This window comes from Oryctolagus cuniculus, chromosome 3, assembly GCF_964237555.1.
Source record: "Oryctolagus cuniculus chromosome 3, mOryCun1.1, whole genome shotgun sequence".
NCBI classification, from domain to species: domain Eukaryota; kingdom Metazoa; phylum Chordata; class Mammalia; order Lagomorpha; family Leporidae; genus Oryctolagus; species Oryctolagus cuniculus.
The window spans coordinates 25,827,584-25,853,595 of record NC_091434.1 but is presented as its reverse complement, the minus strand read 5'-3'; the positions used below and the strand labels follow the sequence as shown (position 1 = coordinate 25,853,595).

Genomic DNA, 26,012 nt, shown 5'->3' with positions numbered 1-26,012 from the left:
TTGCAACACAAACATCCCATATGGGAATTGGTTCATGTCCTGGCTACTCCGCTTCTGATCCAGCTCCCAGCTAATGCGCTCGGGAAAAGCAGCAGACGATGGCCCAGATGGGAGACCTGGGTGAAGCTCCTGCTTCTTGGATTTGGCCTGTGCCAGCCCTGGTTGTTGTGGCCATCTGGGGAGTGAACCAGCAGATGGAAGATTCTCTCTCTCTCTCTCTCTCTCTCTTTCAAATAAATAAACAAATCTTAAAAAAGGATGAATTTACCTTAAAGAAGCACTTTATTACAACTTCATTTTACAGAGTAGTTTGAGGTTCTCTCTCTCTCTCTCTCACACACACACACACACACACACACAATGGGCAGAAATACAGAGATTCCCTCATATACTCCATACCCCACACATGCCTGGTCTCCTCCATTTACCAGCATCCCCAACCCGAGTGATACACTTGTTATAACTGATGAACTTACAGGGCCCATCATTATCACTCCAATTCCATTGTGCACATTAGGGTTGTGCATTTTATGGATCTGAACAAATGTTTAATGTTATATATTCACCATCATAGTTTTACACAGAGTAATTTCACTGCCTTAAAAATTCCATGTGCTCCAACTGTCCATTCTTCCATCCCCCCAATTCCTGGAAAACACTAATGTTTTTACTGCTTTTGTAGTTTTGCATTTTCTGGAATCATCATTCATATTTAAGAATGATATATTTCATGCAGTTGGGGGGAAATTGTATGACTTGGCAGTCCAAAAATTGCTAGCATTTTAATTTGGGAATCTCAAATGTTAAAATCCATAGTTCTATTGTCTCTGTAGAGAATGAGCTTCCAAGTGTGGACCTCCAGGAATATGTACCAGATTTCTGGTTCCCTGAGCTGACTAAAGAGGGCTTGAATTCAGCGTGTAGAATGCCACTGTTCTCCGTCTGTGGGCTGACCTCATCTTTGCCTTTCTCTGCGATGGGCTTTCTGCCTGTGAAGCCTCTGTGTTGGAATTCCTCTAGAGTGCATATCTTGCAGCTTTTCTTCTAATGAGAACTTTGGACCGAGGATTTTCAGATCCAATTGTTTATTTTTTTATTTTTTTTTTACTTTTATTCTTATTTAATGAATATAAATTTCCAAAGTACGGCTTATGGATTACAATGGCTTCCCCCCCATAACGTCCCTCCCACCCGCACCAAGTTAATTCCTCTGCTTTTGCTTAATCTTACTTGAATTCTTAGCCTCATTAAATACACTTAACTGTAAAACTTCAGATTGAATATGTAAAATAACATGTATGAGCATGCAATAGTAATAATTTAACTCAAATATTTACTAAATATCAACCACTAGGCTGGGCAATGGGAACTCCATTTTTGTGGATGACAATTAAAGTTGGTGATAAGTACTATGAGGAAAAATATAGCAGATAAGGACATACGTATATTGAGATTACCTTAACTCTATTCAATAACTTTGATGTATGTGTAAATATTTGTCTCTCTTTTTAAATTTCGAACTGAGATTTATTTCGAGGTAGATATTTGGAGGGTGCCATGTGATATTCCTATACATGCATGCCACGTATTGTTCAGGGGGAAGGATGATACTACAGTAAGAAGGTTGTTTAAGGAAGCCTCCGCCTTGCTGTTTAACATTTCTTACTTGAATATTCTCTTAACACAGAGAGCAAATGAATCACTGAAAAAATTACTTAGAAATAAGAATCAGACTTGTAATTGTTGGCAGGGGCTGTAATTACCTCATAAGAAGTATGAATCCCTTCCTTGTTTTCCCTGCCTTTGGAGAATTGGAAAATACAACTGTTTAATGAATGCATGGTTTAAATATCCCTTGGAAATTTAAATTGCTGTTGAAAGAGATGTATAATGCAGTTATATTCCTTTGTTTATGGAGCTAGAGGAGAGAAGAGAAGGAACCTGAGGCTAATAGAAATGGATTCCATCTCACTATGGAACATAGATTAAAATAATATATTTTTATAGTGGATCTCCCTTCAGAATTCAAACTAAATATCATTTACTTTTTCTATATAAGTAATAAACCCCAGGGCTCTTTAAAAAATCATTATCAGAAGATAACCTAATATATCATTGATATAGTTTCTTCCTATGAGTATCATTGACAAAATATCATGTTAGCACTTTCACCTTTTTATAGTCTTGAAATGATAAAATTCAAAAGGACTCCAAAAATGCAGTTTTCCCAGTAAAACTAGTCATGATGTATTCTGTATTTTCTTGCTTTTATTTTATGGAAGGGAAGATGGTATCACATACTTTCTTTTGCATTGCTTTGAAAGTAAACATTTATTTGGTCTACTAAAACTAAAACTCATACCTTGCTTTCTTATGAATGTCTTTCAGATATTTATTATATGATGATGGTCTAATTTAAAAGAACTCTCCAGTGCAAGTACTTCTCTACTAAAATAAGTAAACATAAATGTTTAAGTATATTTGCATCATTTTAACCTATTTTTAAAGTACAATGCCACTGATCTTTTTATATATATATATATATTTGTTTATTTAAGAGACAATGAGAGGATGGCGCTGCAGCTCACTAGGCTAATCCTCCGCCTGTGGCACTGGCACTCCAGGTTCTAGTCCTGGTTGGGGCGCCGGATTCTGTCCCGGTTGCCCCTCTTCCAGGCCAGCTCTCTGCTGTGGCCCAGGAAGGCAGTGGAGGATGGCCCAAGTGCTTGGGTCCTGCACCAACATGGGATACCAGGAGGAAGCACCTGGCTCTTGGCTTCGGATCGGTGCAGCGCACCAACCGCAACGTGCCAGCCCATAGTGGCCACTTAGTGGGTGAACCGACGGAAAAAGGAAGACCTTTCTCTCTGTCTCTCTCTCACTGTCTAACTCTGCCTGTCAAAAAACAAAACAAAACAAAACAAAAAACAGAGAGACAATGAGAGAGAGACATAGAGATAACATTCTCCTATGTCGGTTCACTCTCAAATACTTGCAATTGCTGGGGCTGTGAGACAGGGCCAAAGAGAAAGAAAGAGAGAGAAAGACAGAAGGTGGGGTGGGGGGTGGGGGAGGGGGTTGGGGAGGGGCTTGGGGAGGGGAGAGAATGAACTCTCCAGTTACCCACAGTGGCTGGAGGTTTGCATTGGTGGGAAACTGGAGTCAGGTGCCAGAGCTGGAGACCAAACCCAGGCACTCACTTGTGGAGGGAGGGGCATCTTAACTACTAGGCTAATGCCCTCTCTCATATTTTTAATGGCTTTCTTTCACAAGGAGATTTTTAAAAATGTGTTCAAATCGATAAATATTTTTCTTTGTGAGCTTGTGTTTGTGTGTTCAATAAAATTCATTATTTTATTCCTATACCACTTTTAGGTTGTTTCCATATTTACTCTGAAAATTTCACCTGGAATTTGTCGTTATATAAGAATTGAGCAAAGGAATATAATAGTGGTTTTCATAAACTTGACCAGCATGACTCATAGAATACCAGTTTTTAAATTGTCTATTTATAATGTTCTCAGTTCCAATTTTCTTTTTGTTATATTTTGACATTACTTGAACTCTACTCAAACTATGTGATAACTTTTGTGTATATGTAAATAATTATTTGTCTTTTAAAATTTTTGCAAACTTAAATATTGCCTCATTTAGAAGGTACCATGTAATGTTTCAATGCATATTTACATTGTGTATTGTCCAAATCAGGCTAAACATAGCTACTCCTCAAATACTTATCATTACTTTAGAGTGAAAATGTTCAGGTTCTTCACCTGCGGAGCCGCCATCCCATGTGGGCGCCGGTTCTAGGCACGGTTGCCCCTCTTCCAATCCAGCTGTCTGCTATGGCCTGGGATAGAAGTAGAGGACAGCTCAAGTGCTTGGGCCCCTCACCCATATGGGAGACCAGGAAGAAGCATTTGGCCCCTGGCTTCGGATTGGCATAGCTCCAGCCGTTGTGGCCATCTGGGGAGTGAACCAATGGAGGGAAGACTTTTATCTCTGTCTCTTCCTCTCATTATCTGTAACTTTACCTCTCAAATAAATAAACAAAATCTTAAAAAAAATACAGAAAATGTTCAGGTTCTTTTTTCTAGCATCTTATTTGTTATTCAAATACACAGTACATTTTCATTATCTATAGTCACCATACTGTGCAACAGAACACCAGCACTTCTGATTCCTATTTAACTATAACTTTATACCCATCAATCAACCTTTTGTTATCACTTTCTCCCCTCTACTTCACCCGGCCACTGGTAACCGCTATTCTACTCTAAACTTCTGTGAGATCAACTTTTTATTGAAATTTATTTATTTATTTGAAAATCAGAGTTACAGAGAGAGAAGGAGTGACACACACAGAGAGACAGAGAGAGAGAGAGAGAGGGAGAGAGAGATCTTCCATCTACTGGTTCACTCCCCAGATGACTGCAATGACCAGCACTGGGCCAGGCCAAAGCTAGGAGCCAGGAGCCAGGAGCCAGGAGCCAGGAGCCAGGAGCCAGGAACCAGGAGCCAAGAGCTTCATCTGGGTCTCCCATGTGGGCAGCAGGAGCCCAGGCAATTTGGGCATCATTTGCTGCTTTTCCTAGGCCATTATGGGGGCAGGACTGGAAGTAGAACAGCCAGGACATGATCTAGCACTCATGGGATACCAGCATTGCAGGTGCTGGCTTTACCTGCTCCGCCACAATGCCGCTTTCCGAGATCAACTTCTTTCGATTCCCTTTGTGAGATCATGCAGTACTTGTATTTCTGTGCCTCGTTCATTTCAATTATCACAGTGAGCTGTAGTTCCATCCGTGTTATTGGAAACTACAATCTTTCATTCTTTTTAATGACTGAATAGTATTCCATTGTGTATGTGTACCGTATTTTCAATATATATTCTTCAGTGAGCGGAGACAGATTGTTTTCATTTCTTTGCCGTTATCAATACACCAGCAATACACGTGGGAGGGCAGATGTCTCTCCATGAAAGTGATTTTGCTTCTCTTAAATCTATACCCAGTAATAGAATTGCTGAATCACATGGTGGTTCTAGTTGTAGTTTTTTGAGAAACTTCCTACTGATTTCTACAATGACTGTACTAATTTACATTCCCACCAATAGTGTGCAGGAGTCCCTGAGGATCCCCTTTCCCTACATCTTTGCCAGAATTTGCCATCATTTGTGTTTTTGATAATAACTAATCTAACTATAGTGACTTTGGTATGCATTTTCGTGGTGATTAGTGACATTGAACATTATTTTCATGTACCTGTTGGTCTTTAGTTTGAAAAAATGTCTGTTTAGATATATGGTCCATTTTAAAATTTAAATTTTATTTTTGCTATTGAGTTGTTTCATCATATTAACTGTATATTAAACCTTGTCAGATGTAGAGCTTGCAAATATTCCTGCCCATTCTTAGGGTATTTCTTCACTCTGTTGGTTGTTTCTTTTTCTCTGCAAGAACTTTTTAGCTTCATAAAAATCCCATTTGTCTGTTTTTGCTTTGAATCCCTTTGCTTTTGGAGTCTGATCCAAAAGTCCTTGCCCATTCCAATGTTCTGAAGCATTTCCCCTTCATTCTTTTATAGCAGTTTAATAGTGTCAGGTTTTCCATTTATCTCTTTTACCCATTTTGATTGATTTTGATACATAGTGAGAGATGGGAAGATCTAAATTCATTCTCCTACTTATGGATATCAATTTCCCAGTGCCAATTATTGAACAGACTATTTTTGCAATGTGTGCTTTCAGCGCCTTCATCAAAGATCAGTTGACTGTAGTCTTGAGAGTTTACTTTTAGGATCAATCACTATTTTTTTATATTCATCTATGTGTCTGCTATTATGCCAGTAGCCTGCTGTTTTAATTACTGTACCTTTGTTATATACTTAGGTAGATTTTAAAGATTTATTTATTTATTTATTTATTTGAAAGTCAGAATTATAGAGAGAGGAGGAGGCAAAAGAGAGAGAGAGAGAGAGACGGGGCAGGGGGGGATGGAGAGGGAGAGAGAGAGAGAGAATCTTTCATCTGCTGGTTCACTCCTCAAATGGCCATAACAGCTGGGGCTGAGCCAGACTAAAGCCTGGAGCTTCAACATGGATGGCAGGGGCCCAAATACTTGGGCCATCTTCTGCTGGTTTTCCCAGGCCATCAGTGGGGAACTAGTCTCGCAGTGGAGTTGCCAGGAAACAAACCGGCACCCATATGAGATGCTAGCATTAAAGTCAGCATCTTTACCTGCTAAGGCACAATTCCAGCCCCCTATAGTATACCATAAAGTTATATAGTACAAGGCCTTCTGCTTTGTTCTTTTTGCTCCAGGCTGTTTTGTGTTTTGGAGGTCTTTTGTGGTTCCGTGTAAATTTTAGTAGTGTTTTTTTGTTCCGATTCTATGAAAAATATTGTTAGTATTTTGATAGAGGTTACACTGAATCTGTAAACTGCTTCCGGTGCTATGGACATTTTAACGACATTAATTTTTCAAAAGATAGAATTAGAATATTTTTCCATTTCTTTGTTTTTTCAGTATTTTTAAAGTCAGCGTTTGGGTTTCCATTGTAGTGATCTTTCACCTCTTTGGTTAAATTTATCCATAGTTTTTTTTTTTGGGGGGGAGGGTATGGAAATGGGATTGATATTTTAATTTCTTTTTCAGATAATTTGCTATAAATGTATAGTTAGCCTACTGAGTGCTGTAAAACTTTGGGTGCTATTTTGAATAAAAGTTGTGAAAGTAGATATTTTTGCCTTGTTCCTGATCTTAGAGAGAAGGCTTTTAACTTCTCTCCATTTATTGTGGTTTTTGCTTGTTGTAAATATTCCTTGGCCGGCGCCACGGCTCACTAGGCTAATCCTCCACCTTGTGGCACCGGCACACTGGGTTCTAGTCCTGGTCGGGGCGCCGGATTCCGTCCCGGTTGCCCCTCTTCCAGGCCAGCTCTCTGCTGTGGCCAGGGAGTGCAGTGGAGGATGGCCCAAGTGCTTGGGCCCTGCACCCCATGGGAGACCAGGAGAAGTACCTGGCTCCTGCCATTGGATCAGCGTGGTGTGCCGGCCGCAGCGCGCCGGCCGCAGCGCACAGGCCGCGGCGGCCATTGGAGGGTGAACCAATGGCAAAGGAAGACCTTTCTCTCTGTCTCTCTCTCTCACTGTCCACTCTTCCTGTCAAAAAAAAAAAAAAATGTTCCTTAGTGTTGAAGTATATTCCTTCTACACTAATATTTTAAGATTTTTAAATCAGGAAAAAATGTTGGATTTCATCTGAAGCCTGTTATGCATCTATTGATATGATCAAAATATTCATTTCCCTTTATGTTAGACTTTCATCGTCCAGAAAACTTTAGCAGTTCATTGGGTTCAATAGCAAAACATGCTGCTGAATTTTGATTTTGAGTGTGTTCTGTTTATATTTTTTGCAGAGAATTTATGTACTTTGAATATTGAGCTATACCAATTTGGAATATGTCATAATTTGCCACTTATTCAAGCATTCTTTTAGGTGTCTCAGGAAAGTCTTACTGCTTTCATCATATCAGATGTAAAAAGAATTTTGTTAAACTTGCATTTAGTTACTTTATATTAACTTTATATAGTTACTTTATATTAACTATATAATATATAGTTACTTTATAATATATTATATAATATTATATAATATATATTATATATTATATATGTTATATTATGTGCCACTTATGTACATCTTATTTCAGTTACCTGTGTGACTACATTGTTTATAAAACTCTCTAACATTATCCTTTTGACAATAATGGAGCTAACAATGAGCATCTTTATATGATTGCTGACTTTAATGGGAAGATTCTATAGATATGGTAGTATGATATTGACTGTAGATATGCAATAACCCCTTTCAATCACATTTATGACTTATACTTTTATAGCGATGTTACTAATTTTTAGTGAACATTATATACTTTAAAAATTTATGGTATTTCTAATAAACACTTTAATCTATTACATAATAGATCATAGTAATACATTTTCTAATGCTTGTCAGTTTGCATTCTCAGAAGAATGCTTGGATTTCATCCTTCATTATGAAGGAACCTTTCTTTGAAAGAAACGGAATTGAAATTGGCTTAAAAACCAAAGGAGATGAGTCAACTAACTGGAAGAATATAGGGATAATTCACAAAATCAAATTTTAAAAAACTTCATAATTTTCAAAGCTGATCACTGATTTAGAAAATGTCTAAATTTTCTCTTCAACTCTTAGTTTTCTTCTTTTTGCTTATTTTCTACCTTCATTTCTTTTACTACAGGCAGTTTCCTAACTTGTTAGAAAAAACAGCTATGGAAAGCTGTGGTCCTTTGAGACTCCTGTGAAGTTCTTTCTAGCTCCAAGTCCAGAAATTGTTGAGAAGGTTTAATTTCAAACTATGTGCCAAACTGTTTTTGCCCAACATAAAAGTGTCCCATTATATAATATGGTTTTTCTTGTAGTAACCATGTGATTTTTCATTTGTACAGGGGAGCATTTCCCAAGAAAAGTGTTGATGCGTGGATATTTCATAGGTCTTACTTACACGAACATTTTAGTATTTTGCTGGCTGAGTATTATTTAAATGTTTATATTTATACTATAAATGAGATTGATCAGTGTGAGGGGTCAGTGCTGTGGTGTGGCATGTGGGGCTGCCGCCTGCAGTACCGGGGTCACATCCTATGTGGACACTGGTTCAATTCCCAGCTGCTCCACTTTCGGTCCAACTCTCTGCTGTGTCCTGAGAGGGCAATGGAGGATAGCCCGGTTCCTCAGGCCCCTGCACCCAAATTGGAGGCCTGGGCGGGGGCCTCATGGCTTCAGATTGGTGCAGCTCCAGCCATTGCGGCCGGTTGGGGAGTGAGCCAGCGGATGGAAGACCTCTCTCGCTCACTCGCTCACTCTCTCTTTCTTTCTCTGACTCTCCTTCTCTCTCTGTGTAATTCTGACTTTAAATAAATAAATACATCTTTAAAAAACAGAAAGAGATTAATCAGTGTGGACTTTTAAATTTTTCTTCTTACTATTATTGTGAGGAAATTGCTAACCTTATTAAATGAACTCACAGTTCTGTCAAAGGTTATGTAGATTTCTATTCAGATCTTTAAATCCCTTTAACACCAGGAAAAGTTTCTATTTCCTGAAATCTGTTTCTGTTAAATATGATTTCCAGATAGCACTAGGAATACAGACAGTTCCTTTGAAGGTATCTGTACAGCAGAGATACTTACTTGTTCGTAAGCCATTTTTTTTTTTCTCTGTGTTGCAAGAGAAGTTCAAATTTTGAATAGTGGCTGCACCACCCCACTACAGGAGAATGGTATTTGATCTGAATATCATTTTCAGGGATGAGCTGAAATAATTGCAGGACCTTTAGCATGCCGCACCTGTCAGGTAATAGATGAGGATGAAAATATAGTGTTTGGAGGCTCCCAAAGACTTTGTTTAGTCTTGGAAATTCTGTGCCACATGTTTCACTTGTTTAAATCTGCTTCCACACCCTGCTCCTCCAAGTCTGGGCACACTCCTCAAGCACTGATTTTTTGAAGTTCTTTTGTTTGTGAGAAATAAGAAAGTTAAGCAGAGACATTTCCTGTCTAATGGGAAGCGCCTTTTCCTCCACCTGATTTGTTGTTTCAGGCCAACCTAGTTTGACCACCGCCACTGTAGTATGAACCCACTGTGCACCCAGCAAATGGTGGAGGTGAATATCCGGTTTACACTAGGATTCCAGTCCCTACAGGCCCAGAATCGCTTGACTTGCCCCACCTCACTAAGCAACAACTGAACATATCTGTCCTTCTCCAAAGCTCTATTTCTTGCCGAAATTGCTGAGACAATTCAATCACTAAACTTCATGGCAAAGAAACACCTTGCCATATGCTCTAATTTGATTTGATTTTTTATTTCCTTTCAGTTACATTTCAATCTTATTCTGTAGAAGTATCTATCTTTTAATGAGGTCTATTTCCTAGATCCAATACAACTTCCTTGTTAAAAACCTTCTGGGACAGTGATATCACCAATATGGTGAACAGGAGATACGACCATTTATCCTTCCACAAAAAAAAAAAAAAATCAAATGCGAACCGACATTCCTGAATCAAAACAGCCCAGACAGGACCCAAGTTATGATCAAAGAACCTGTAACAATACATTCAGACAAAAAAAAAATATCCACAGAGAAAGGACCGCTGCTGAAATGGACATATCTGAGATGCCAGGAGACATATGAGCAAAGAGGAAAAGTGAAGGTGATAGGCAGTAATCATATGGTGGAAATGACCCCAGTCTTCAGTAGCCTCCTCCACGTACAACCCTCGCATCTCTTGCCACTGAGGTAACCACCAACTTCACCCATTGAGGGAAGAGAAGGAACTGCTGCACACCCCTCCCTTCCAAACAAGTGGCTGCTATTTTGCCACTCTGAGAAAGAGTCGTTTCATTTCCCAGTCCTAACTGTGCCCTGACCCCAGAGCTGAGGCCACTCCACAAGAGATCGTTCTCCAGATCCAAGCTCTGGATAAGATGTTAAGACATCACTCAGGACACTCACGTCCCATATTGGAGTGCCTAAGTTCAAGTCTCAGTTCAGCTTATAAAATTCCAGCTCCCCGCTGATGTGCACCCTGGAAGGCAGCAAGTGAGTCCATGCGTGTCTGGTAGCTGTCACCTACGTGGATGATCTAGGATGAATTGCTGGCTCCTGACTTCAGCCTGTCTCAGCCGGGGCCATTGCAGGCAGTTGGAGAGTGGACCGGTGTATGGGAGATGTGTGTGTGTGTGTGTGTGAGTGTGTGTGTGTGTGTCTATATGTGTGCATACCTTTCAAATAAATAAATCTTAAAAAAGACAAAGAAGTGACTGGAATGCTAAATAGCACAGTGACTCAGAGAGCCCACCTAGAGAGAGGAACAGAACACACTGCAGCCCATACCCTCACTCCCAGATTGAGGAAGAACTCTGCACTGGGGTGAAAAGACCAATAGGAAAACACAGTGATGCCTGTCATCATGGCGGATGGCAGCCCTAACTATAAGGGAAGCATAGAGTCCACCCAGGCTGCAAATCCAGTCTAAAAAGCTGTCTGAGGTCCAAGGGATTGCTTTGCCTCAATAAAAAGAGTCTGTGTTGCCCCATCCCAAAATCCAAGGTACTACAGCACAGCTATCATTATACTCCATTGTGTTTCACAGGTCAGTAGGCAGCCTCTTTTTGCTGCTAGAACTGACTTCCAGGAAACAGTTTGCCTCACAGGACAGAGGACGGACCCCTCTGCACCCTGCAGCAGTGTGATTGCCTTACACAAGCCCTGGAGTCACCATGGTCGATCTTCTGGGTCTGGGGAAGTCCACTTCTCTGTTCTGGGACTCAACACAGCAGCAGCCAGTCCATAAATTCAGATGGGATTTTGGGACATCTTGCCTCCCACACCGTGTCTCATCACTCAAGGCTTTAGGTGGTCAGGGCAAAAGTCCCAGCTTCTCCTTTGTTTTCCACATGGCACCCGAAGATTGTACCTTCTGCATCTTAAAGTTCTAACACTACAGGTTTTTAAAAAAATATTTATTTTTTTATTTGAATGTTAGAATTACACAGAGGGAGGGAGAGAGAGATCTTCCTCCACTGGTTCCCTCCTCAGATGGCCATATAAAGGCCAGCACTAGACCAGGATGAAGCCAAGAGCCAGGAGCTTCATCCAGGTCTCCCAAGTGAGTGGCAGGGGCCCCAACATTTGGACCATCTTCCCCTACTTTTCCCAGGCCATTTGCAGAGAGTGAATTGGAAGTGGAGCAGCTGGGACACAAACAGTGCCCATATGGGATGCTGTCATCACAGGCAATGGCTTTATCTAATACTTCATAATTCTGGTCCTATATAGTTATTGTAAATAAAGTTTTAAAAATATTCTCTAAAATGCATGGTAAATTAAAATATTTGAAAAGAATGATAAAGTCCTATATCTTCTGACCAATTTTATTGTAAACTTAAAACTGCTTAAAAAGTTAAAGTCTGCTCAATAAAAAGACAGTCTTTATCCTCAAGAATTTTATAATCTAGTTAAGAATATTAGCAACACAATATGGTTCTGTTATAAAAATATGGATCAGACAACTTTGGTTGTAGTTGAGCTATTTGTGGAATTTCATGTTTAGTTTGTTTTATTTTTTCATTATAGAGAATTTCAAAGACACCTTGATGGACAGTGGCACAGTGAACTTGCACATACAGTTAATTACTCAGCTTCATAAATGATCAGTTTTATAACATTTGATTTTTTTCCCCTTTCCCCCTTCTTTCCTGAGTTTCCTGAGTTCTAAATATATATATATATATATGCATGTATGTATATATGTTCTAAATAAATCTATATATATTTAGAAAGCGTTACTGGGGTGGGAAAAAGAGGTGAAAGAGGGAGAGAGAGAAGAAAGAGAGAGAGAGAGAGAGAGAGAGATCTCAGGATCTTCTATCTGGCTGAGTCAGGATGAAGGCAAGAGCTACTGGGTCTCCCATGCGGGTGCAGGGGCCCAAGCACTTGGGCAATCCTCCACTGCTTTCTCAGGCCATTAGCAGGGTGCTGTATTGGAAGTGGAGCAGCTGAGATACAAGCCGGTCCCCACTGGATTGCCAGCATTGCAGGTGGTGTCTTTATCCAAAGGCACGAGTTCCTTTCCTGGGACATTTTAAAGCAAATGTTGACATCATGTTATTTCATTCATAAATAGATTAGTATGCATCTCTGATAGATGAAAACTTTAAAAAGGACATAACCATGATAGCATGAAATCATGACAAGGATTACAGTAATCCTTCATACCTTCCTTCAGTTGTATGGAGTTCATGTTAGCCATACAAATTTTGGGTGAAATATTCAAGAAATAAAGACTGTTAATTGGCCCAGACAACATGAGTACAAGCTTTCTACGCCCGTCTCTTCTAAAACAAAATAGCAGTTGTCCTGAATCATCTCGGAACTCTCTACACCACTGTCGATTCTGATGGCAGTGTTTGTTCTCATTTCCATTTAGGAGGTCAGTAAAGTGCGTACACTTCTCACAGTGTGATAGCAACGTGATGCCATACAGGTTTTCAGAGAAAGCATGCAATTAGTAGCAGGTGCATCAGATCACTGCTGGTAGCTGTAATTATGTTTAGGGAGAGACAAGAGGAGAGAAATCTCACAGACTGAAAAAAAAATGAACTACCAGATGATGTAAATTAAATAAGCCTATGTTTGCCTGTCTGACTACTGATATATTTAATATAAACTTCAAAATATATTTCAGACTTTGAATGTTGGCTATATTTTAAAGGTTTCCTTCAGTATATTTGTAAAATTATGGTGCTTGTATTCTAATTATAATTAATTGCACAATAAGAGATGTATAACATGGCTAAAAATATGCCAAAACTTGCAAAATTTTTGTTTGTCTTTTTAAGGTATGCACTTTGGTATTTTTATTTATTTTCATTTTATTTGAAAGGCAAAGACAGGGAGAAATAGAGATCTCTCATCCACTGGTTTACTCCCCATATCCTTACAATAGCCATGCCTAGGTCTGGCCAATGCTAGGAGCCTGGAACTCAGTCTGAGTCTCCCATGTGGTGGCAGGGATCCAAATGCTTGAGCTATTATCTGCTGTGTTCCAGGGTGCACATTAGCAGGAAGATGGGATAAGAAGTAGAGCCAGCATTCAAACCAGGCACTCTGAACATGGGATGTAGGCATCTCAAGTGGTGTCTTAAACACAAGGCCAAACATCTGCCCTGTTTTTTGTTTAGCTGCAATTTTCCAGTTTTGTAGAGATGATCTTTAATTATTTATGTATATAAATATATACATACAAATATATATATGTGTTTGTGGTGTGTGTGTGTTGATACTTCAAAGACTAAAAATTAACTCATTTTCAACAAGGGAACATTTAGAGTTATTGTCACATTAATTTTATGAGTGCTGCTCAGTATTTTAAACAATATATTCTACTAACATGCTTATATTACATATAGACTTTTTATTCTGTAAAGGTCAAGTGAGATTCAAAGGTAAAAATGCAACCTGCTGGGGCTGGCATTGTGGTGCAGCGGGTTGAGCCATGACCTGCAGTGCTGGCATCCTATATAAGGGCCGGTTCAGGTCCTGGCTGCTCTACTTCTGATCTAGCTCTCTGCTGTTGCACCTGGGAAAGCAGCAGAAGATGGCCCAAGTGTTTGGGTCTCTGAACCCATGTGGGAGCCCCAGAAGAAGCTCCTGGCTCCTGGCTTTGGCCTGGCACAGTTCTAGCCATTGTGGCTATTTGGGGAGTGAACTAGCAGATGGAAGATTTCTCCCTCTTTCTCTCTCTTCTCTCTGTCTTTCAAACAGATAAATAAATCTTTAAAAATGTGACCTGCTTTTTCTCCCACCCTGCCTAAATATGGATGCATATGGTTTACATACTGCTTCTATGTTTTTATAAACATTGAATTATATCTACCCAGGAAGCACAAATGTGTAAAATTATACCAAGTCTACTGTAATTATGCTCCTACTTGCAATTTTTCTTTTGTGAAATCTTCATGGCAGAAAAGGTATCTTTAGATTTGTAGATATAAGAAAAAAAATCTAGAACATAAAGTATTTTGGAGATGAATGATCATAAAAATAGTGGAATGCTTCTTTATTTTTTTTTTAATGAAAGTGCTGTGTTTTATTTGAGGGACAGAGAGAGAGAGAGAGAAAACATTCCCATCTGCCAGCTGACTCCCTAAATAACCAGGATGGCCAAAATTGGGAGAGGTACAAAGTCAGGAGGGGGAACGCAATCCAGGCCTTCCCACATAGGTGGTAGGAACCGAATTACCTCAGCCTTCTCTGGGTCTGCATTGGAAGGAAGCTGGAATCAAGAACCAGACCTGGGAACTGAACCCAGGCACTCAGATGTGGGATGTGGATTTCCTCGCCACTAGGCTAAGCACCCCATCTCAAATGTTTCTTATTTGGGGAAAAATAGAAACTGGAAACCATGATTAGAAACTTCCTTTCTAGGGGTGCCCTGCGGCAGAATCGGGGGATGGTGCTGGCGCTGTGAGTTTAGTACAGACCCCAGGGTGGCACAGGAGCAGGAACAAGGGCAGAGGCAGGGGCTTGCCTCACCTCTGAGCTGTCAGACATTCCCGAATGCTCTGCTCCAGAACACATAAAAAAACAGGAGAAACCCAACAGAAGAAGATTAGAAGTGAAAGGGAAAATAAGAAAGAAGATGGGGGTAGTGGTGGTGGCGCTACTGCTACAACAGCTTGGCAGCAGAACCAGCTCCCCTGCCTGGTTGTCTCTTAAGAAGCCAGAAGAGGAATGCCTGCGGGTTTTTCAAGGAACTCGGAAAAGCGCTGCACTGTGCTCCTACTGTCACCTTCTGGATCCCCAACCTGTACCTCCAGGACCGGAAGTCCCCGCTGCTGTAGAATCTTCTCCCCCTGAAGAAAACAAGGGATTGAGTAGAAGTGGTAGAATTTCACAGCAGTCATAAAAAAAGAAAGCAAAAGCAAGATCAAGACAAGAACACAAAGACTAAAACCAGTGTCCTTGAGAAAGGTGCGGATGTACAAGAATGTAATCTAGAAAAGGCTTCTTTGGAAGTACGCTGCTTTGGGATCACCGCTTATGGAAAAGGAGTAGAAAGTCCTGGAATGGGAACACACCATTAACCTGGATGCTAAACCTCCCAAAAGCAGTTACGTGAATTACAAGGATTTGCAGGAACAAATCCAAGAAAAACAGGCAACAAAGGAAGAAGCAAAGAAAATGGCCCAGGACACAGATATTTTCAAGAAAAGAGGAGGAAAGGACAGGAAGAAAGGAAATCCAGGAAGAAGTCAGCTCCCAGGATTTTGTCGAGTGGACAGACTTGGACAGGCTGGAAAATTCAAAAATGGAAAATTGATTCTGAACCCAGCTGATAGCAAGAAAATAAATTCTTCAAGAGTAGCAAAATGAAGTACTTTATTAGGTAAAAGGAGGAAAGGCAACCAGCCACTGTGCTGACCTGGAAATGTACAAGACTTCTAGACTACTTTTGCTTTGTGTGAAAAGACTGCTTTCTCCTTCTAGGGGAAACATGTCAAACAGAACTAACATTTCCAGTTGCTGAAGGGTCTGTTTTAAGGCACTGAGCATGCTGGGCTAAATGCAGCAAGATTGTGAAGGAGCCCACTGAAAAGCACATGAATGTTCTCCAGATGTTCCACTTTAGTTCTTTGTTCATAAGAAACTCCAGTTTGTTGCAGTTGCTTGTAATATGATTTTTCATAATTTTACTGTTTTGAAATATTATTTATTAACATTAAATTGCCTTATAACAATTAATGATTTAATGTTACTTTGTCATAAAAAAACTAAAAATGTGATAAAAAGTTATTTGTATTGTAGAAAAGCAGTTTTAACTCTCAGCCTACTATTTATGGAAATCTACTTTGTAAAAGATTACATAAATAAAAAATAACTTTTATAGTTAAAAAAGAAAATTCCTTTCTAGCTCTTGGAACAAAATCCACAATGTGTCATTTTTCCTTCTCTAGAGAAAAAAAATCCACATATATTTCACACAATTCTAGCTAGATGATGCAAATCCACTTAAATTTAAAGTAATATTAATGGAACAAGTTTCAGCAAAACTCAGAAATACAATTTTATACTTGTAGCATATTGAAATAGAAATAAAAATTCAACCAGCGATGAAAAATAAATACTAAAAGACTATTTCTTAATCCATATGAATATACTCATAGTTTTTGTGCATATATCTATTTTTTGCTTTCTGTTTTTAATTCTGGTGACAAAAAAAAAGTGTGTTCTTGTGTGTTACTTGACATGTCACCTCTGTGGAGAATATAATGCTTGTTTATATCCAAAAGAAAGTGCACATATGTTGACACACCTGATTAAATTTCAGAATAACAATCAACAGAAGATTCTAAAAATATATACAATCTTCCATTCTCCAACTTTCTGTAAAAACTCCATTTGATTTCTTATTAGCAACTTTAAATTCTGAAAGGAAATGGGAAAAGTTCTTCAACATTATGTGGAAAACTCTTTTGAACACTGAATTCTTAGCCAATGCCATTATCATTTTTTTTCATAAATGAAAAAGCATAAAATGTGCATTTTCTGACTCCTCACATATCTCCCATTCTTGATTGACACTTATTTAAACAAAATGAATGACTGGTTCAAGTAATAGAAGTTGATATATGTAAATTGGAATTCAAAAAACATACAGGACAGGAATATAAGAAGGAGAAATCTCAGAAGGACAGCTGGTCAAGGGATTCAGTAAGAAATCATTACCCATTAGTACACTGAGGATATAATGGGATGAAAGAGTGTGTTAATAATGTGACAACAGGCACATGTTTTCAGTCATGAAAATAAAAAAATGTGAGCCAGTGTTGTGTGCCAGTTCAAGTCGCAGCTTCTCTACTTTCAATCCAGCTCCCTGCTAATGTGCCTGGGAAAGCAGCAGAAGATGGCCCAAGTACTTGGGCCTCTGCATCCTCATGGGAGATCCTGATGGAATTCCAAGCTCCTGGCTTCAGCCTGGCCCAGCCTCAGATGTTGTGGCCATTAGGGTTCTGAACCAATGGATGGAAGATGTTTCTCTCTCTCTCTCTCTCTCTCTCTCTCTGTTTCTCCTCCCTCAGTAATTCTGCTTTCAAATAAGTATATCTTAAAATAACAGTAATAGACTTAGTTGGAAATTATTGAAAAACAGAATGTTGTTTAAAATTCTTCATTGAATTAAAGCAAATTAAAATGTAATGTGAGTCTAATTGAGAATTTATATTAGAGAGAGAGAGAGAGAGAGAGAGAGAGAGAGAATGAGTCCAGTAGCAAATCTTTGGCCTAGCAGTTGAATTCCTTCATATCCCCCATCCTGAACCAGCTTCATCTCCTGCTTTCCCTACTTGCCATTTAGAGAGAGGAAGAGAAGGGAGCTATGTCACTTAAAGGAAAATAGCATCTACCTATGTTATGTTTCTTTCATGCTTACCTGAGCCATATGACTCCTCTGCTTGGGTTCATTTGCTTTTGCTGTTCTATCTACCTTCTCTGTATTTCTATGACTATAAACTCATTTGTTTTCACTGTTATTTCAATGACTGAAAGACAGGAGGAGAAAAGGAAATGTGTATGTCCAGTCCATCATCTTGAATTAGAAATTAGAAAAAATTCATGAATGTCAATAGCTTTTTAATCATATATACCCACTAAGTAATTTAATATATAGCTGCAGTATTTTAAATGAAATTATTTGTAATTTACTGTGGTGACAGCTTGTAATGTATGCTTTGAAATAAAAGAACAATGAGAATCATTCCTGATGTAACAGAAGTTACCACTTCCTAACATTTATTGGATATATCTCATGTGTCAGACGCTGTTTTGAGTAAATGTAGTAACTTGATTAACATGTGCAAGAATCCTGTGAGTTTCGTACTATGCTTGCATTAACTCTATTAAATACATGTTACAGGTTAGGAAACTGAATGTAGGAAAAGTAAGAGACTTGGCCCAGGTGAAGTAGCTGCTCACGATGAGCCACGATCCAATTCTGCAATCTAGCCCCTGAGCCTGCACACTTAGCCACTTTACCACTGAGATGCAGGTGTTATAATCACAATAATAAACTTGTAAATGGAAATTAAAAATGTAGCGGTTGTTGTATGGTTACTAATATAAAATATTTTTAACAAATTTAAAGAATAGTTTTTTTAACAAAATTTTTCAAATGAGATGTGTTTGTGTTAATTATGACAACTAGAACATTAGATTTACTCCCAATCCTAACACATGCTGGTTCTAGAACTATCTATCATCTCTAGTCTTCAGTTTTCTTTTCTGTGTTCATTTCCTTAGTAATCATATGTATACACTAAATACTACATTCTAGGCCTAGTTCTAATGGTGTAGGAGCAGCAATGAACAGAAGACAAAATTATTTTGGGTGGCAACTTATTTTCTAGTGGGGGAACATGACTAACTCAGTATAGACTTTAGCTTCCAGTAATGAAACTAATTTGTTTTTGAGCAATTCTTGCATGGAAAACTAGAAATCTGGGTAAAATACATCAGCTGTTAGAAGTTATAAGGAAGAGACTCGAATAGCAAGGTGCATAGGAGTCAAAATCTGGAGAGACAGCAAACCTAATTAGATGAACCTGCCCATCAAAGCGGATTTATCCTCGTTTTCAGTTCCAAAGCAGTTTTCAAATGGCTGACTAGCCCCGCAGAAGGTGGTAGTGGAGAGGTTAAGAATCGGGTGAAAATTTTTTAACATTCAAACCTTAGGGATAAGGCCTGCAAGGACACAAACTCCTGCACTTGCAGTTGGGATCCCAAAGGGCTGCACCCCAAGCCTAAGAAGCAACCAATCAGTAATGATAGCCCAGGCATCCGAAGGACGGAAGACATATTTTGAATCAGGTAAGGACCTTTGAGAGAATTTGGTCTTAGCCCAGTTGAATACCAGAAACAAAAGAGACAGTTTGAAGCAATGATAAGGACTGCTGGAGATGTTTTGGTGGAAGTAGATACCAGAGTAGGGATGTCCATCTTTTTGACAATGTACTGTATTAAAGGATTGTGGGGTCTATGTTGAATTGGGAAAAGAGGAGAAGCAAGAAAGAACTCATAGCCAGAGAGAATAGGAATGGCTTTAACACTAGTGGTCATGCTGACTGGATGCAGGAAATTGTGATTAAAAGGCTAGTTTTACCAACTGAATAGTGCAAAAATAATTGACAAACTTCAGTGTATAACACATTTCACAATATAGCCAAGTTGATTGCTGGATAGTGAGATTTCATGGAGTGCTCACAGGAATTGAAAACCAGAGGAAGTCAAAAGCTTTCTGATTCGGATTAGAAAAGTTATATAATTGTTTACATATAGGTTATATAATTTTCTTTTTTAAGATTTATTTGTTTATTTGAAAGAGTTACAGAAAGAGAAGAGAGGCAGAGAGAGAGAGAGAGAGAGAGAGAGAGAGAGAGGTTTTCCATCCACTGGTTCACTCCCCAAATGGCCCCAATGCCCGGAGCTGTGCTGATCCGAAGTCAGGAGCCGGGAGCTTCTTCCGAGTCTCCCATGCGGGTGCAGGGACCCAAGGACTTGCACCATCTTCTTCTGCCCTCCCAGGCAATAGCAGAGAGCTGGATCAGAAGTGGAGCAGCCAGGTCTTGAACCAGCGCCCATATGGGATGCTGGCGCTTCAGGCCAGGGTGTTAACCTGCTGCACCACAGTGCCAGCCCTGGTTATATAATTTTCTTAAGTAAATTTGTAACAGAGAAACATTCAGAAGGGAAAAAAAAGACATCTTTTTTAATAAAAAAAATTATTTACTTGAAGGGCAGAGATAGAGGGAGAAAGGGATTGAGATTATCTATCTGCTGGTTTACTTCCCAAATGACCACAATGGTCAGGAGTGAGCCAAGCTGAAGCCAGAAGCCAAGAACTCCATCTTGGTCTCCTATGTGGCTGGCAGGGCCCAAGTACTTGGGCCATCCTCTTTTGCTTTACCAGGCACATTAGCAGGGAGCTGGATTAGAAGTGGAGTATCCAGGACTTGAACAGGTGCTCATATGAGATGCTGGCATCGCAGGTAATGGTCCCACCCACTGCACTATAATGCTGGCCTTAAAATGCATATATTTTGACTGCCATTTTTTTCTCAACCCTCCCTTCATTTTTTTAAAAAAAATTTAACCTTCAAGAAAAAATATATTGTTGGAAATAGGAATTTTAATTAACTTTAAAAATGTAAACAAATATTGAGAACAGAATATTTAAAATTTCATAGCTTTTTTTTAACCATTACAAATAAATCGTTATTCTTCACAGTGGTTTTTGACAATCGACTAATGACCTACACTCACTGTGTAACATCTGGTATACCCTCTGTTGACTAAATATCAATTAGAATTTTTAATTATTTTTGCACAACAGCTGCATAGCAATCTGATTCTAAGCCAAATGAAGTGGTCTTTCTGGTGAGTGTATAGAATGACATTTGTAGTTTAAGAGATTGCCTTTTTCAAGAGTATAGGGCTTGAAAATTTTGGATTGCCTTCCCTGATTTGGTTATGAGTCTTGTAGTTAATAATGTATGTTGTTGTGTCGTAACAGATTTTGAGACCCAAATTCAGTGTTTAAATTTTCTGAGCACTTCTTTTAATCCTGATACTTAATTTTTTTATCAAACTCTTTTTGATAGTTGGCAAAGAGGTTCAAATAATCCCCATATAATTAATTGCTGATGATATGATTTTCATCCTTCTGCTTATCCTGAGCCATTGCCAATGATGTTGAAATCTTCTGAGAAGAAAATTCAGATGCAAACAAAAATATAATAGTGGCCATAAACTCCGGAGACACAGTTGGATATTTTTTTTTAAATTAACATAGGTTCTGGTCAACTCAAATTTCGGTTTTTAATCCTTGATTAATTATAATTATCTGTAACAATCATTTTTCTCTGTGATAACTTTACACATCTGTTTTCCAACATGCTATTTAAAAATAAAATGAAAACAACTCTTTTTTACCAAAATTGACATTAATTTGTAGATTATAAGTTATTGATCCCTATGTTCTGCATTCTAAATGCAACTACATCTCAATAAACAGCCATTTCTCAATGTTGAAAGCTCAGCGATTAATTTAGTATTTGAAATATTTCACCACATGTACTTTCTGTTCTAATTACTTTGGAACTGTTCTTTGTAGGTGAAAGGTCTGTGGTCTATGATTTCTTAGACTTTTTAAAGTTTTGAACTATACAGTTTGTAATAAATTTCTATGAGTAATTTGTTTTGCTGGTTATAAAGATGTTGAGGTGATTTCCTAAGCACTTCCAGGTGCTTTGAATAAAAGTTAATTTTGGTGATAATATGAAGACATTTATAAAATATATAAAAATTTTAAGTTAGGGTAGTCCAAACCATCACACATCAGAACTCTTGTTAAAAATCAGACTTACACTTGGCAGGAAGGAGACGAGGTCTGAAATGATGCAATGCCAAAGAGCTCTCCTGCGATGCCTAAGCTGCTGGTCATCCGATCACAATTGGAGAAACTGTCATGAAAAGCTTCATTTTGACATTTATTTTTCATCAAGTGACACTGAACTTGTTAACTTTTTAACACTGAATTAATTTTTTACAATTGTAGATCATATGCCGCCATTGTATGCTTTTTAGGAAACTGTAATTTTGTCCATCTAATTTTGCATCAACAGTGCTGAGACTAATTATAGTCCTGTTTATGACCATATCACTTTTTCGTGACTGTTCTCTTTATATTCTATATGAACTCATTCATCACTATTAAGCTCATTATTTATGCTGCATGCTTATGGGAAATTAGGAGGTACAGAACAAAGGCAAGCTTTCAATGAGAGAAGTAATACTCTATATCAGAGTGATTATGATTCAAAGAAGAGTCTGTGGTCCCAGAGTCATTGGTATTTAAGGAGCTAAAAATGGGATGCGGAAAGGAAGTAAACCCCATGTTCCAAGGAGGATGTCACAGGGAGAATGCCTGCTCTCACGTGTGAATATGTTCCTGTTCTGCCAGATAATGATAAAGCATACTAGTTTGATTCGTGTTAATCCCTAATCCTTTTGCACTGATGCAGGGCTCAGTTCTGCATCCCTTTTCTTCTAAATCCCCATGAACTACTATCCATCAATACAGTGCTACTAGTTGGGATTAATTGCTTACCTGTGAAATAAATGAGAAAGAACTACCTGAACATCTGGTAAAAGTATTCGCTCCTCAGGAAACCAAGTAATACTGACTCCAGATGGAATGCATTAGTTTAAATATCAAGATAATATCTGTGAATGTTCATTTTTTCAAGACAGGACACAGTGATACTTGTTGCTTTCAAAAGGTTTTGTTTTGTTTTGGCATAATTATGTTGATATCTTAAAATACCTTGGGGAATTAAAATGATAGTCTTATGATTTAAAAACTAGAGTGTTTATTGACTTCGTTAGTCTTTTACTTGATGTTTCTTCATTAGAGATCTGTTTTTTATCCTCATTTCAACTGATTAAATTTTTATGCCTTATATTGTAAATTGTCAATGATAGTTTCAAAAATTTATTCATAATGCTTTTATGTATGTGTTTTCCCAGTAAATTTCACTATAAGTGAAAAAATTATTTAATGAAATATTCAATTTTGATAAATATTGACATCATTGATCCCTGAACTGTCATACCATTTTCTAATTGATAGATTTCAATATAATTCCAAATTCAGCCAATGATTCATTAAATGAATTGTTGAGCAATTTGTATCAAAATTATGTTTTTTCCATTAGTCTTATACTTTGATGGGTATATCTTAATTATCTTGGGTGCTCTCATACATTTTATGAAATTTAAGGAGAAGGCTTACAAAACTATGTTAACTTTTCACAAATAGTAGTCACACCTGGTGGTTTATCATTTCAGTGTTTTTCATCTTTCTGGTAGTTCTTGCATTACAGAATGGAATTTCTAATAGTAAGCACATACCAGCAGCCCATAAACCTACTGAATTGATTCCTATGTTTTTCATATTCCATTTTAATTTTGTTGTTTTTTTATTTACTCTTTCTCCCTCTTATTTAAGTAAAATTATATAAACATAATTCATTTCAATAAAAGGATCAACATTATATGGTCTTTATATAAGAAAATGAGAATTTTTAATTTGAAATGAAAATCTCCTAGGACAGCATCCCAGAAGTACATCCTTGGTCTGAGTAGCTGTTCCTCTCTTGAATAGCATTATCTACTTACTGTACCTTCTTACCCTTGAGTTCTCTATTCCAAATTGGGCCTCGTGTGGCAGATGCTCATCATTTTCTCACCACAATTTACATTCCCCTTTGGGATCTGTGCAATTTGTACTCAACAGCTGCTCTTGCTCAGGTGAGACTTTGTGATCATGTTTTCCTGGCCTTCATTTCTGTTTCCTAATGTCCTCCCCTATCCCTGTTTTTACCCGTGAGTCCATCTCAACTTTCTACGTTGTGCTACCAGTTCCCAAGTCTTCTCTGGGACTTTCAACAGATGCTCTTGATTTACAAAAAGATACAATCTTAAAACATAAGACAATTTGGATGTTGACAGTTGTATTTTCACCTTGTACTATTATAATTCTAGTATTAAAAATATTTACCAAACATTTAATAAGCTTCATTTTGTTCAAGGCTCTTTGTTTTAACAAACAGAAACCCATCCAAAATAATCCAACTAATTAAAGATACAATGATGTTGTAGAAATAAAGTCCGGATGGGTATTGTGGAGAGAGGTGCTGAGATCTTGGAGGCCATCACAGACAGAAATGATGATGCCTCTCTCACTCTCTCCCCTCTGCTCTATCTTACCTTCTGAATGTTTGTTCTAGCCCCCTTTCAGAGGAGGGTTCCTCTGTATACATTGTAGTTTTGTCCTGCAGTAACTAAAATTCTTATGAAGCTTGATTATTAATGTAGTTCTGTATGGTCAAATGTCTATCACTGCTCCAAACAGCTGTGGCAGAAGAAAAAAGGAAAAAGACATGATTCAAACAGCCGAAGAACAATTTGATGGAAAGGGAGCTGATTGCTGATAAGGGCCTCAAACATGACCCCTGTGATCTACGTCTTTGATCTCTCTCTATTTTTAAAAATTTTTATTTATTTTTGAAAGGCAGAAATACACAATGCACCTTAAACCTCAAATACACACACACACACACACACACACACATAAAGCGATTTCCCATCTGCTGCTGGTTCACTCCCCAAATGCCTTAGCTATACCAGACCAAAGTCAAGAGCTGGGAACCCAATCTAGATCCCCTATGTGGGTGTCAGGAACACAATGCTTGAGCTTCATTGGCTGCCTCTCAAGTTGTACATTAGCAAGCAGCTGAGATTAGAAAAGGATCCAGAACGCCAACCCAGGCACTCTTGTAAGGGATGTGGGTATCCCATGAAGTGTCTCAAGCACTATATGCTAAACACTTACCCTAGATGTTTTAACAAAAACATATTTTTTTCATAATTATGTTTCCTCTGTTGAAAAGAATGTAGCATTTTAATGATATTGAAGAATTTCAATATTGACAATTTAAATTTAGACATGATAGAAGCTACACATGAAAGGGTCATGCAGGAAATTATTTCAAGTGTGAGACAACTCTTTTATAGCTTAATATCAAATTACAAAAGATAAAAAGCAAAGTTATCTATATTTAAGTGAAGCTATATCAGCCATATAAAAATAGACTTTTATATTAATGCCATTTCATGTTTTTCTTATATTTTCTAAATTACTTGAAGATGTAAATATTTAAGAGATATAAAATGATGCAAAGATCTCATGAACTATTAGTAAATAGTAAATCCCTCTTTTTGGAACCAATAAATAAAACCTAGGACTTATCAAGTAGTTTTATTTGAAAAAGCCACTTCAATGAACTAACAGTGACTCAGGGACAAAAAGAATTAAGATTCCATGAGTTTTAATTAATCAATACAGGGACAAGAGGAAAAGTTATTATATAATACTATATTAAGATTTTAATTATATTTTTAATGTAATAAATATCAGCTTTTCTTGTTCTTTTTTTCCTTGATAAATCTGTTTTCTTTATTGAGATGACTATCTGAGTTCCATCCCATTTCTTTGATATGTACTATTTTATAGCTCAAGGAAAATTACAGCATTGCCCAGGTAGCTCTTTGTGTGTTTTATTGTAAAAGCCAATTTATACGTTTCTCACTATAAGGCAGTTTTAAGGATGTCTATTGTTTAGAGATAGCAAAATAAAATGAACCGATGGTGTGTTGTACAAATTATAGGTACTATCCTCAAAGCATTTCTAATGTGTTTATTGAGTTGGCCGTTTAATAGTGTGCTTCTTTATTCTTTTTTTGTTTTTGCTTTTAATTTATTTAATGAATATAAATATCCAAAGTAC

At 37.9% G+C, this 26,012-nt stretch overlaps 1 protein-coding gene and 1 pseudogene across 8 annotated transcripts in view; both read left to right on the top strand.

Annotated features, from left to right (window-relative positions):
* SPAG16 (sperm associated antigen 16) overlaps positions 1 to 26,012 on the top strand; it is a 1,190,570-nt gene that overhangs the window by 260,199 nt on the left and 904,359 nt on the right. For 2 of the 8 annotated variants that reach the window (XR_011387125.1, XM_051849137.2), the window contains one exon: positions 2,389 to 3,053. The exons of the other annotated variants lie outside the window; for them this stretch is intronic. Coding sequence is in view for 1 of the 2 variants with exons in the window: in XM_051849137.2 (XP_051705097.1) it covers positions 2,389 to 2,419 (31 nt within the window). In the remaining variant the exon portion in view is untranslated. Of the gene's footprint in view, positions 1 to 2,388; positions 3,054 to 26,012 lie in introns of those variants that run through there. 8 annotated transcript variants of the gene reach the window in all.
* LOC127491698 (uncharacterized protein C1orf131-like) lies at positions 10,175 to 22,706 on the top strand (annotated as a pseudogene).